This window comes from Lacerta agilis, chromosome 2 (genome assembly GCF_009819535.1).
Source record: "Lacerta agilis isolate rLacAgi1 chromosome 2, rLacAgi1.pri, whole genome shotgun sequence".
NCBI lineage: Eukaryota > Metazoa > Chordata > Lepidosauria > Squamata > Lacertidae > Lacerta > Lacerta agilis.
Genome location: NC_046313.1, coordinates 5,542,692 through 5,557,084, shown reverse-complemented (window position 1 = coordinate 5,557,084; position 14,393 = coordinate 5,542,692). Strand labels below are relative to the sequence as shown.

At 43.9% G+C, this 14,393-nt stretch overlaps 1 protein-coding gene across 1 annotated transcript; it reads right to left on the bottom strand.

The window, feature by feature from the left end:
• Positions 1-1,205: 1,205 nt before the first annotated feature.
• CCNT1 (cyclin T1) lies at positions 1,206-11,366 on the bottom strand. Its single transcript, XM_033138127.1, is given in 14 exon segments — positions 1,206-1,680; positions 1,683-2,107; positions 2,109-2,137; positions 2,139-2,399; positions 2,402-2,590; positions 2,592-2,912; positions 3,499-3,569; positions 3,839-4,002; positions 5,915-5,960; positions 6,356-6,418; positions 7,705-7,765; positions 8,509-8,637; positions 9,845-9,926; positions 11,148-11,366. Coding segments are annotated over 14 exon segments (2,151 nt in total). The 5' UTR covers positions 11,324-11,366; the 3' UTR covers positions 1,206-1,546.
• Between the last annotated feature and the right edge of the window lie 3,027 nt (positions 11,367-14,393).

Below are 14,393 nucleotides of genomic sequence, written 5' to 3'. Positions count from 1 at the left end.
ATATTCACAAGGACAGCAAAGCCAGGATTTATGAGTACCAACCCAGAGTTCAGTCCAATTGTTATGATGCGACAAACCAAGGCTGAATCCTGTCAAATGAACAAGCACTCAGATGTCTCTACAGAAACACTAAATATATGGCCACTTTTAAAAAGAATAACCCCATTTAACTTTAACACAGTACTGGAGATCAGGTCAGAATGTTATGCCTTTTGCTATACAAACCATAGGGCTGGAATACCTCTCTGAATCAACTTACACAGGGTCAGTTCCCACATTTCCTGTAGACCTCAAAGTCAGGGACACAGTAAAACTGGCCATAGGTTTATATTGTCGGCAGACATCATTAAATGAGGAGACAAGCAAGTTCCCATTAATTCATCTAGGTTTTAACAGCTCTTTTCACTCCTCTATTCTCCAAATATGCCTGATTCCACCTCACTGCTGTCTGAAAAGCCTTTTCTGCTTCTAGCAAATATGAAAATCTCGTATCCCATAATGCAGTTTAAGTACAATTTAAGCATCCCAGAATCACGATTACTGTTCTAACATTCACATTGACTTTCTGCCTCCCTTCCTGCTCCTCTTCCCAAAACTAACCCCCACTTCCCAGATACGTTGCTGCAAAGACCCTCTTTTTTGAAGGCACCCTCAAAAGAGTTCCTGCAGGAACACACAGTCCTGACCACCTTTATAACGCAGTCCCATCAAAATTATTTTCAATGCCTTATGCTTGGTGGGACACACAGTAGCAGGGCACCCGAATGGAAGCAATGTGGGTCAAGGCAGGAAGTGAAAGGTTAAGGAAGCCACGTTCCCACATCCTTCCCGCTCAGCAGGAAGGGCTGGACAAGCCAGAACTAAAACACACACTTGCTGTTTCCAAAGTTTCTTGGAAATACGGGGTCTGCCATCTGTCCTCCACACTCACTGGTGAGCAACCAAAAGCCACAGTAGGGAGAAAGTGAGGGGGAACTCCACCCCCTACCCAACCATTATGCTTGCTGGTTAATGTTCATTAGCCTTCCTCAGAGAGTTTCATGCCTTTTCATCCTATCAAACCTTCACTGCCTCCATTCAGAGGGAAGCAACTTCCACCAGGACAAGCAACACTTAAGGAGCGAGCAGAGTCTATGAGCCCTGCCTTCGTTTCAGTTTCTGCTGTAATCCCCTTCCTTTGTCCACCTTAGAAAAATAAAATCACACTAAGAACATATATAACTTATTTTAAATTATTTTAAATGTCTTTTAGGAGAAAGACTGCAACAATTTTAAATAGCCCTATGCCATCTCCTGTTGGTTCATGACCTTCAAATCAGTCTGACAGGAAACATCCCCATTTCTTTCCAGGAGGACTGGAGGGGGTGGGGGAAGCACATGGAGAAAGATGGGTGCATCTTTTCACAGCTTCAAGGGCTCCACATTCTCTACCAATAATAAAATAGTTTTAAAAAGGGGTTCGGGCATTCACACAGGCAGTGGAGATCACTACGAGCAACATGCCCTCATCAGAGGGCAGCCCAACCTCAGTAGTTAAAAACGGGAATCACTTGGGGAGAGGCGGCAGGGGAGGGGGAGGTTCTGAAGGTAGAGGGGGCGGCCGTGGTTTATATCCACACTTGCAGCAGCCCTGGGGTTCAAAGTACTCGCCATATGAATGTAACAAGTCAAAGGTGGAGGCTGGGTGGGTTGCATCCCCTGTGCGCTGAGCAAGGAGTGCAGCATGTTCACTGTATCCTGGTAATCAATGGCCTGGTTCATGTTATGCCCATTGGCTCCGGCAGTGCTCTTGTCCAGTTTGCCAGGACCCCCTCTGGTTTTGCTGCCCTGGACAAAAGGGAGACCAGCTGCATCCAAGCTATGCCCAGGGTGCTGGGGAAAGGGAAACGGCATGGGGGGCCCTTTTGAATTCTTGCTGATTTTCGGCTGATGTTCATGTGCCACAGCTGAGGCCTCCTCAGAAAGTGGTCTCTTGCGGAAGGAACAAATTGGGACAAATCCTTTATGGGATGCAATGCCACTTTGGTTGCCATGCTTGGAGTCCACTGGCCGCTTGGTGCTGGCAACAGGTTGCGCATGTGAATGTTTGTGAGAATGGTGGTTGTGGGTGGTGGTTAGAAGAATGGACCTTATGTTTTTTCCTTGTGCTCTCCTCGGCTCTTGCCGCTACTTTCATCAGAAGAGCCCGGCCGTTCTGACAGAGTCGGCACCTTGATGCGCATTTTTATTTCCTCCGGTTTGGAGGAAGAGACAGCAGGTTTGTCCCCTGGTGCAGTCAGCCGAACTTTAAGGGCAGATGAGGTCTTATCAGGCTTTTCAGTTGGGAGCCGGTCAGAACCATCAGAGTTGCCACCCAATGGGATTTTCAGAATGATGGGAGATGGGTTATTCTCTTGCTGCTGCACATCCGTTCCCGCTGCTGTTGCACAAGCAGGTTCTGAGCAGCATAGGCGTATTGAGAACGTACATTTGCCTCCATGTTTTCCAGCTCACGTTTCTGTGCAGCTAGTTCTTCAGCATGTTTGGCACGATACTCCTTTAATGATACTTTTGCCAATGGTGCACTTTTAATGCTCTGCTTAGAGAGGGCCACTACTGTTATCGAGATGTGGATGATCTGTGCTGGTAGACATTTCACTGGCCCTATGGCTGACCTCCAATTTATGTGACGGGTGTGGAGCCATCCAGCTGTCTGCTGACATCACATCTGTGCCAAGGTCCCCTGGAGAGTCGCCTGCTGCAGCTGAAAGCGAAGCAAGGCCTCCAGCAGTTGAGGAAGTAGACATGCTCATCAGACCTGCAATGGTTGTGTCAGAGGAGCTTCTGGAGATCATGCTGAGAATGGTCTGTTCTGAGAGGCAATCATCATCACCTTGATCATCAGTCTTTGATTTCCTGGCTGCCTGGCAGGCCTAGGGGAAAAAACAAAAGCAGTACCAACTTTAGAATGCCAGATCTCCCTTCAGAAAGAAAGAAAGAAAGAAGAAAGAAAGAAGAAGAAAGAAGAGAAAGAAAGAAAGAAAGAAGAAAGAAAGAAAGAAAGAAAGAAAGAAGAAAGAAAAGAAAGAAAGAAAGAAGCGAGCTGCCCTGTTTTGTTGCAGCTGCCCTGTTATGCAATTTCCATAAACAATTTTTTCATTCACAAATTGTCTTGCAAGAAAATAGAATACATTGCATTTCAACAGCATACAACATTTGATCCTCCCAATTTAGAAAATTCTATTCTAGGAGAATGCTGCAGTAAGGGGGTCTATACACCCCAGCTTCCTGTCTGATGAAACCTTTGGACAATTCAGAAAAATATATAAGTGTGTATGTAGAGAAGCATACACCTCTTGAAAATTCATCTCCTCACGGCCAGATGATGTTTATTACATGCATGCTTATACTTCTCTCTCTGCATGGTCTTTATTATACGTATCTTTCTGCATTACTTATCAAATTGAAGAGCGCACACAACTTTGCCAAGTCATGCTCAGAGTGTGCAGAAGAACTTACCCGCCAATTCCTGATTCGTTTCAGCCGGTTAGGAGTTTTCTCAAGGATCTGCAGGAATTCATGAGTAAGTTCTGCAAGATAAACACAAGAACACCAGGTAGTAAGAGGCGTGGAATTTACAAGCCAGAACCCAAAGGGTGCTTTAACTTCTGCCCTTGCCAGCAACAGATGGAGCAGTCCTGGGACTAATAATACTGGCTCAAGTTATCAAATTAATCCCACTTAATTTTTTATTGCCATGCTGGAAACCTTGGTGAGAATGTCCCTTAGAAGTAAGATATCAAGGTAACAAAATACCTCATTGTGCATGGGAATGTATTTGACCTTGCTCCAAACTTACCATCCAAGAGTTCCAGAGTTACAGTGCCATCAACGTACTCCCACCAGTGCTTCCCGTCCATGGAGACTGGGATCTCCCAGTTGGACCACTTACAGGCCAAGTGGATGCAGACGCAGGCCACAACGGGAGGGGTGTACTGCAGGCTGAAGGTGGTTAGGTGAAGGCTGACATCACCAGCAGGGAGAGAGAAACAGAAAGCTGTAAGCTCCCAAGCCTGAACGGCAGCAGCACACACAACCGCCCGCTGGACAGACACTGCAAGAAGTGAGCATCCCTCAGCTTTAAAAGCTTTAATCATCCTGCATGGTCCAGCCAGCCCTGCTTAAAACAACATTGTTTCAGCCTTCTTCCACGAGGTTTTCCAGGAGCTCCCGTCAGCCTGGAGCTCCAGGACCCCCATATGGCCAACAGGACAGGCAACGGGAAAATGCTGCATTTGAAGTTACTATTTTGGGGTTCCACAGGGCTGGATTATCCAATAGCACCAGAGAACAATCTCAAGAGATTTGGGCTACTTGGCTCTTTTTCAAAGGAATTTTATTCACCAGATATGACAATCTGATCAGTGATGGCAGTAGATTTTTGCATCAGACCCAAAAGCCAACAGTCAAACAGTTGTGCCTTAGACAAACTGTAGTTCCCTTTAAGCTTTGGCCAATTCCACAGAGCATCAAATCATCTTGCATGACAACAACCTAATAGGAATTGGCTCCAGAAGCCTGATAACAAAGAGATGCTGGCAAGATGACAAGATACTACTTTACTCATGGTACATTTCTATCCCAACAAACTCTTCTGGAGATACACTACAGGGCAAAGCATTGATTTGTAAATGGTGTCTGCTGGGACAAAAGTGGTCCTTGGGAGATGGTGCCAGCTGCTCTTTCCCTCCCGTACACCAGTTGCCAGGGATGAAAAAAAGGTGCAGAGGAAGAAGCAAGTGCTGTGGTGATGGGACTTGCAAGCAGCGTTTTGAGAAGGATGAGGCCTCAAGACCATTCCATCCCCCTCCTTCTAAATAAATCTTCAGCAGAATTAATACTATTTGCATATTACACATCAGCTGACTATATACTCTGCAACAAGGTAACCCAAATAAGCAAATCTACATTATGTTATTTTGCATTTTAAAAATTCAGTTCCTACAAGTCAATGAGAAAGAAGCAAGAAATTAGAAAGAGAACTCAAACCCCATTAATTGGTCACAGGAAGGCCTATGTATCTACTCTCTGGCTTCTGAAATTTCACAAGGCACAACATATCACCAAGCTTCTATATGCCCTACTTTAAAAAATAGTAAAATCCTCAGGATGCTGACTGCTGTATTAGACACAAAATTCCTCCATGAAGTACAAAGCTGAAACATTTAAACAGCTGCATATACCAGGCCACATCTGAATTCAGAGAAAACTAGTTTGTATGAGTGTCTGAAACACTGTCAAGAAGAGTACTAAACTGAGCAATGGTTATCAGAACAAAATCTAAACATGAAATATAAAATCTATAGAACGGCAGCCTTTGCACACAATATATTTCCAAAAAGTGATTTCAACAGTGTTGCAGGGTTCAAATACTGAAGAAGCATCTCTTCTGGAGAATTCTAGATTGAAAAAAGCCAACTCAAGCCAACAATTTAGCTTCTTCCAAAGAAAATCTAATTCTTTTCATCTCAGATGAATGCTGCTAAGTGTTCACTGACTTCTAGATAGAAAGATAGAAAGATCCAGTCTGATCCACACTTAGTAGCAAAGCAATTTTAGCCTGGAATTATAAATAGTCAGCCACCTATGGCAAGCAAGAATTGTTTCAGGGTAACCAGGCAGGAAAATGCTACCAAAGCTGTTTATTTTTCGGTTTAGGCCACAAACATGGGCTAGTAGCATTGTCAACTTATTTTCTAGGAGATTTCTTCAGAACAAAACTTTAATTTATTCTAAATTAAGACATGTACTGCCCTGATATTCAAATGCGCAATAAAGCATTTCTTCTGTAAGTTTAGAAGGATGTTCTACTGCAATTGTCAAGAACTACATTCCCAAATAAAAAAGCTAATAAAAGTGAGCCTTCAAAATGTACCTGTTGGTAGCCATAAAGTAGGATGTCTGTGCCAGATCCTTGCTGGCTGAAAGAAAAAAGGAAAACCACATGTTAGCGCTGCAAAGCACCTCTTTAATATACAACAATATGTTTCTATTGGGAAAGAGCTCAGCATATTGAATTTACTTTGATTATATATATATATATATATATATATATATATATATATATATATATATACTCATCAGCTGCAAATGCCCACTTTAATACTGCCATACTCTGAAAGTTTGTATCCAACTCATTACCACCATATTAAGCCAGGGTAAGGGGTGAATTTTTAGTATAGCAACACCCTCTCCGTCTATTTTACTTGTTCCTTTGACCAAGAAACAATTTGTCGGCTAAGAAACCCAACCATTTCTGTGTGAAAGTATCATAAGTGCTATGCCGGAATCACAGCAGTGTTGAATCATTGCTTACCTCGCACTAGCTGTGTGCATTTCACCACATGAGTGTGAGGATGATCTATGGTGATCTCAAACCCTGGAAGAAAAACAGGTGACAGTTAGGTCATGGATATAACTTACTTGTGGTTCTACATACCACAGATGCCTCTGGATCCTGGGAGGCAAGGAGATTGCTCATTCTTCCCCATTAAAGCCCATGCTGTGTGTTCAGTTGCAAGCAAGAAGAAAGCACAATATCTTCCTAGGTTCAAATGAATCTGTTATCCAGCACAAGAAAATGACAGAAACGTCTAGCTTCTAAGGCAACCATATTCTTTGCTGCAAATATACTAAAATACAACTGAGCATTCTAAATCAGAAAACTAACCTGTATTAAAACAACAGGAAAAGAAAATTCTACAATCTACTGGAAGAGGGCTTTTCCTGTCACTCCAAACACCAACAAGCAATGTTTTCCTCTTAAGCAACAGATGCTCACTGAGTATAAACCTAGTTTTTAAATGGTTTCTTTTAAGGAGAAATGTTTGGCCCAGCTATGGGTTGGTCTGAGAAGTCCCAATGGGCAATGGCTCAGGAAAGACAATAAAAAATATTTATTTGAAGCCTTGCCTTGTGCCAGACAGTAACTACTACCAGCAATAATTAAGTTAAGCAAGTTCTTCCTCTGCAATGTTCTTTGATGAAAGTGTTACTGGAATAATTTTGTTGTGTCCCTTGAAGATGATAACTTCTTTGTACACAGGGGACTAAAATTTATATACCACTTGATTGTAAGAAAACCTCTGAGGTGTTTTCAAAAAAGGTGTTTGAAATATCTGCATATAACAAGCATACTGTATATGTAATTCATCTAATTACAGTGAGACAGTATCTGTAAGCCAAGAGGTTACCAACGCATAGAAATAATATTGTTTCAGCTATCAAAAAAACCTGTTTGAATTAGATACAAAGTAGCAAAAGCTCAACATAAACAATTCATGTCAGTTTGTCTGGTTATCCAATTCCCACCCTGCATTACCAAGCTAATCATACAATTGGAACAATAGGCTGTCATGTTGCTAAGCCTTCAATCCAGAGTACACTGCATGGAACCTGAACAATATAAATCCTGTTGAAAAAGAACCTAAACCAATTTTTGCATTCACATTGGTTTACAAGAATGTCAATAAATTCACCCTAAACAAAACATATCAAACAAGTCATAAATTGTGAGGTTTGTCGCCTGGACTGATGCTCTCCCACACTGGCCAGCTGTGCCTCTGCCCTCCAGCTGTGAAGAAGACTGGGATTAGACTCTCCACTCTGCGGAACTTTCCTGGGTCTGAGATTCATGAAGCAGCCCGTCCGCTTGGAAAAACTTACCCAGGGTCTGCAGTATTATGCTCTCTAGAATGACCAGGTCTTGGGCTTGTTGCAGGTAAGCCTGGGGTTGAGAGGACAGGCAGGTTACTTGTGATGAGGCACTCTGTATCAAGCCTGCATATTTCTAACACTCTCTTGGGGAGGCAAAAAAATATCAAGGGGGAATCTTTATCATATTCAATGCTGGAGAGAATTGGCACAAGCATCCCATTCCCAGGAAAAAAAGTTAAGTGCCCAATAGACACAATGCTTGCTCAAGAGGCTGCTCTTGATTCCATAATGGCTTCAACTGCCATGAAGTTATCAGTGTGTGTTAAAAATTGGCCCTTTCCTTCAATTTGGCTTCAGAATAAAGCTTCCCCCTTGTTGGAAAGGTTAGATGTGCTGGTCCTGTCAGGAAGGGCTGTGGTGAGATGTAAAACAATATGCTTAACAATCCTCCTGTTTGAATGGCAGTGACAGGAATGAATTTCAAACGTTTTCTGTGTCACCATAAGAGGGTATCCTGGCAGGCAACATCCACCCATTAATACAAACAGTGCTACACATCTGTCTTTAATTCACAACACTCTAGCAGGAACACACAGGACAGACAAGCTATTTGGCTTACAAAAACCCAGAGCTTTCTGTACTATGCACCAGCAATATTCAAGAACTAATTACTATTGTTCAGATAATACTCCAACAAAGCTGCAGCACTCTAGATCCAATGAAGCACAGGGGACTTGCACTGCCAGGATTTGTCCTTTCCCCTCCCTCACTTGTTGAGCACTGTATATGTTTCACAGGTATTCAGTTACTTACCTCACTCCTGGTATCTGGAAGAGCCTCTTGAGGATGTAGACAGGCATGAGCGACCTTGATGACATGCTCCAGTTTTCGAGGTTGCTCCTCCACCTTGGCTGCCAGGAAAAGGGCAGCTGGCGCTACAGACTTTACAGAGAAAATAAATATAAATGCACCATCCTCTTTCAAATGGCAGCAAACATCCTTGGTCTCAAAAAGTCCAGAGAATGTATACACAAACATTAAAAGATTCATTTGGCAAGGCATCATAACCTGCAGAACATATTGGATTGTATAAATCCCATGCTATAATATGAAAGCTGTTAAACAGTAGACATCCAGTGCTAATTTGGGATATAACTACCTGGGTCTTCACAATGCACAAAATATGCAAGTAGAAGCTATAATTTAAAGCAGAGGATGGTTTCTGGGAATTATAAGCTTATTTTTTCCCTTAAAAACATTATGCCTCCAGGTCTTACCATCACAGGAAAACTAAGTTACAAAAATGAACAACTTCTACAAGGAACTGTGGGGTAAGTTTTCAAGTTTTTCTGGGGCATTCTACTGCTGATCCTTAAGTGAAGACCACTGATAAGTTGATGATCAATTTAGGAACTACCTTGATCACCAAAGAGTCCAAAACTTGATACATGTCTATTGAAACAGAAACCTAGGTTAAAACCATCCAGTTTCATATGGAATGAGTGCCCTGTTAGTTACAGCATCCAAGTTTTAAAATGTGTTGCCTTCCTCTCCTCTTCTTTGTCTTTATGCACATCACCAAAATGGTATTGTTCCTATAAGCATTTGACCTAGGACTAGGTGATACCTCTAAGTTCATTCATGGATTTGCTATTGCTGTTCCCATTACATTTGACTCTTCTATTATCTTATTGTTTAACTATTGGTGTGAACTAGTGAACACAAAATGAATCTGTTCATGTTCTGTTCTTCTTTATGTATAATTGCTAGAGACCTTAAATGTATTTTTAGATCAGAAAAATGAGATCAAATGTTTAATAGAGAGATTATCCCCGCTCTCATACACTCTTCATAATAAATTATTTGGAATCAATTTCTGAAAAATGTGACATAGAATGAAACCTTTAACGATTTCCACCACAATACTCAGCACACACCCTCTTTCTCTTAAATCTGCTGGGGATAAGGTAGAATATGAAACATAGCTATGCACAATTCTAACAAAGAAAAAGTAATAATACCAGTGATACAAATGTATTTTTAATCTTTGTTGGAAGCCACCCAGAGTGGCTGGAGAAACCCAGTCAGATAGGAGGGGTATTAATAAATAATAATAATAATAATAATAATAATAATAATAAAAACTTACATTTCGATGAAATTGAGTAAAAGATTGAACCATGTAGAACCGATGCATGTAGACAATAGCTGTATTGATAGTCAGTTGGGAACTAGTAGCTTGTGGTTAAGGGAAAAGCAGACAAAGGCTTTCCAAGCATATTTTAAAAGGGTTATCTGCAAATTGTAGTTTTTAAGGGACTGCACTGCTCCATGTATTCCAATCTTCACAACACACACTGATGTGAATCAATGTTTTTGAGGTAACATACATCACACATTAACAAATCCCAGATGTCTACAAAATGATTAGCACACTTATCCTTCAGATGCAGGCTTACACAGGAAGTTCAACACCAATAAATGCTAAAACAATCTTGGGCTGCAATGCTCTTACCAAGAGTAAGCACCAATGGGACTTCCAAATAAACATGCATGGAATTACACTAAGCACCATATGACCTTTAAGTAAACTCACTATACTAAGGCTACAGTCATAACACCACTTATCTAGGAATAAGCCCCACTAAACACAATAGGACTCATTTCCTAGTAGACCTGGCTAGGATTGTACTGACAGTAAATAGGCCCTCTCTCTGAACACACATCCAAACACACATCCACACACGTTAATTTTCCAGGCTAAATCACATCTTTGAAATCAGAACCAAGCTTTAAAGCATTGCTAAGGGACTCACCAACATTTACTCTTCCATAATCAAGAAACCTAATAAAGGAAACATTGACGGAACTTTGGCTGCATTTTGAAAAAATATATCGCAATAAGTATAAATAGCATGAACCTGCGCAAAAGAGAAATGTACGCACAAGAACCAAGATTGGCCTCTTTTCCCACCAGCAAATAACCCTCTTAAAATTTAGCCCAAATCTTAGATTCGCAATCACAAGCCAAGCCGGCCTGCTAACAAATAAGTGCGCCTTCCAAGTTGTTGCTCAATACAGTAACTGCTTCCTGTATCACGGAAGAGTCGGGCCTTGCAGCTCGATCAGGGCCTAGTCTCCTCTCCTCGACCCCACCTAGTTCTCGTCCACCCTTCTCCCCATCGCGGAGTCGACCCTCCGCGGCCAACCGTAAACGCGTCCGAACTCCCACACGCTACCGGACAACGCGCGATCTTTGTAAGACGCGGCCTAATAACGTGCCCGGTTCTAAGCCGGCCGCGAACCACCTCAAGGCCCCTGGCTTGGTCTCTCGCCCCACAGGCTTCAGCCCCGGCTAGGCCTAGTTCGCCCAGCGGCCCAAGCGCGCTTCCCCCACCCTGCTCAACCCAGCCCCAGCTCGAGTTGCCGCGGCCTAGTCTCCCGATGGATACACAGTCAGGCGCTGGCCCATATCCTGAAGCAGGTTGGCTGCCTGCTGCCGGTACGACAGCTCCTTGTCTGGATCGAGCCCCGCGCGCCGGGAAGGGCTGCGCGCTAGCTGCTCTCGGCTGAAATACCAGCGCCCTCCGCCGCCTCCTGCTGCAGCCGCCGCGCCACACACCGCCATGATGGCCGCCGTCGCCGTCGACAACGACGCATGCGCGTGTAGACGCACGCACCGCGCACCGGCCTACGCTTGCGTGACCTCGCCCAAGATAGCCTGTGCGTGCGTGCGTGCGTACTTCCTTTTCCTCTCCCGCTGAGAGAAAGGAAGAGGATATGCGTGTGGAACTTCCGGTATTGGCTTGCGTAGGGGTGGGGGTGGGGCGTTGCGTTCACAGTTACGTATCAGATGCGTTGGTCGATGCTTTCCATCTCTATGGCGATCGTCGTACGGACTCGAAGAAGCGCTATAGAGGCAAAAATGGTAGAGTGACACGCAAAGAAGAGGGACTTTGTTGTTGTTCAGTCGTTCAGTCGTGTCCGACTCTTGGTGACCCCATGGACCAGAGCACGCCAGGCACCCCTATCCTTCACTGCCTCTCGCAGTTTGGCCAAACTCATGTTAGTAGCTTCGAGAACACTGTCCAACCATCTCATCCTCTGCCGTCCCCTTCTCCTTGTGCCCTCCATCTTTCCCAACATCAGGGTCTTTTCCAGGGAGTCTTCTCTTCTCATGAGGTGGCCAAAGTATTGGAGCCTCAGCTTCAGGATCTGTCCTTCCAGTGAGCACTCAGGGCCGATTTCCTTGAGAATGGATAGGTTTGATCTTCTTGCAGTCCGTGGGACTCTCAAGAGTCTCCTCCAGCACCATAATTCAAAAGCATCAATTCTTCGGCGATCAGCCTTCTTGATGGTCCAGCTCTCACTTCCGTACATTACTACTGGGAAAACCATAGCTTTAACTATACGGACCTTTGTCGGCAGGGTGATGTCTTTGCTTTTTAAGATGCTGTCTAGGTTTGTCATTGCTTTTCTCCCAAGAAGCAGGCGTCTTCTAATTTCGTGACTGCTGTCACCATCTGCAGTGATCATGGAACCCAAGAAAGTGAAATCTCTCACTGGGACTTACATGAGCTTTTTTTTGTTCGTTGTAGTCTGTGCCAGTGTGGTTTTAACCTTCAGCTTGGCAGCTGCATGCCAGGGGGCAAATGGGGTCCAGCACACGACGCACCCTCCCTCCCTGGCTGGTAGTGAGTGGGAAGGAGGAGAAATGTGGGAGAGAGCCGGGCTAGGAGCAGGCAGAAGCCAGAGAGTGAGAACCGTGCTTGATTTCTGCTTGAATCCAAGGCTGTGGCTATGGGAGAAGACAGGGCCAGATTTATGTATAGGCTAAGTAGGCTGAAGCCTAGGGCCTCTAAATCTAGGGGGCCTCCCTAGCCCACCCACCCCTAGCGGGCTGTCTCCCCTCTCCCCAAATTGCAAACCCAAGACCATACGAGGGCAGGGCAATTCGTGCCCAGCAACTATGAAACTCAGGGCAAGTCAGTGGGGCCCAATTTGAAACTCTGGGGCCCAACTTGAATTTTTTTTTTGTGGAGCCCTAGTTCACAGCCAAATTCTGCAAAATCTTAGAGATATAAATAAAATCCAACTAGATTGCCTTGGTGCGGGGGGCCCCCTTGGGAGCGGCCCGCAGGGTCCAATTTGGCCCAATTGCCTTTAGAAAGTGACAAACTTAGACAAACAAATTTTGACGAAGTTTTGGATCATTTTTGCTATGAGAAAAGCTAAAAAAACAACAAAATTTATAGTCTTACTTTATTTGATGGTTGTAGTTTACTTCTTAATATGTATTTTAAAACTGTTTAATGAGAACATAAAGTAGATTCTAAAAGTGCCACACTGTCAGGTAATCATAATCATATTGTTTACACTTCCCAGGCAATATGATTTGTAAACTCTTATAAGAATTTTAAGGTCATATATAAAAAATTAAATGTTCATAACTGTATATATAAACCACATGTCTGAAACCCCACAGATTACCGTATTTTTCACTCCGTAAAACACACTTTTTTCCTCCTAGGAAGTAAGGGGAAATATCTGTGCGTCTTATGGGGCGAATGGTGGTCCCTGGAGCCGAATTGCCCAGGGGCCAAAAGCAGACCATGCTTTTTTATTACAAAGAGAAAAGGGGGTGTTGAAAGGACCCCGCTTAGCAGCTGATCAGCAAGAGATCAGGAGAGAGATAAGAGTCCTTTCGCCCAGCCCCCTTGCCCAGGCCTCCATTGTTGAATGTGCTGCAGAGGGAGGTTGTTTGTTTCCCCAGCGACATGTGACTGGCTGATTAGATTTTCTGCATGGAAACTGTTGAAACGGCTCCCTTTCCTTAAGATTTTTCAGAAATGTGAGTTGAACCCCATAAAAAACGGGGCTTTTCCCCCTTTGCAAAAGGAGCTTTGCTTTTCCCCCTTTGCAAAAAAGCTGCAAAACTTTTAGCTGATCCTCAAAAAAACAGGGCTTTTCCCTTTGCAAAAAAAGGTGGGGGATTGGGAGGGGCTGCACAAGTGGAGTAGCCTAGGGCCTCTCTTCATCGAAATCTGGCCCTGGGAGAAGATCCTCTTGGGGTGTTAATGCTGTGAGCCCCTCCAACGTAGGCTCAGGTTGTAAATAAGACCTATATCCTAAAGACCTTGCGGTCTCTGCTGCCCCTCATCCCAAGGAAATCAAATCCGAGGTAAGCGCCTGGAAGCCCTGGAATCTGGCACCAATTGGAGATTGGGGTAGTGCGCAACAATATTAATGTCGCTGCTGAAGGAATTACACCGACTGCCAGTTACTTCCTAGGCTAAATCCAAGGTGGTAGTGCTGGTGAATAAAGCTCTGTACAGTTTGGGACCAGGACAGCTAAACTTCATCTCTCTTATACAAACAAAACTGGTCACTGCATGCTGCAGGAGAAGGCATCCCGCACATCGTCGCCCATTCGGGAGGTTTGGTCTGCACAGTGTCAGAATTGGACCTTTAGTGTAGAGACATCTGCTATTCGGAACTTGTGTTAAAAAGCAGGTGCTGTCTGTATTCTGTACCTTTAATAGGCGTTTCCTTTCCAACAAGTCTTAAGTGGATAGGGTGGTGCTGTAGTCTAAACCACTGAACCTCTTGAGTTTGCCGATCAGAATGTCGGCGGTTTGAATCCCTGCGATGGGGTGCTCCCGTTACTCTGTCCCAGCTCCTGCCAACCTAGCAGTTCG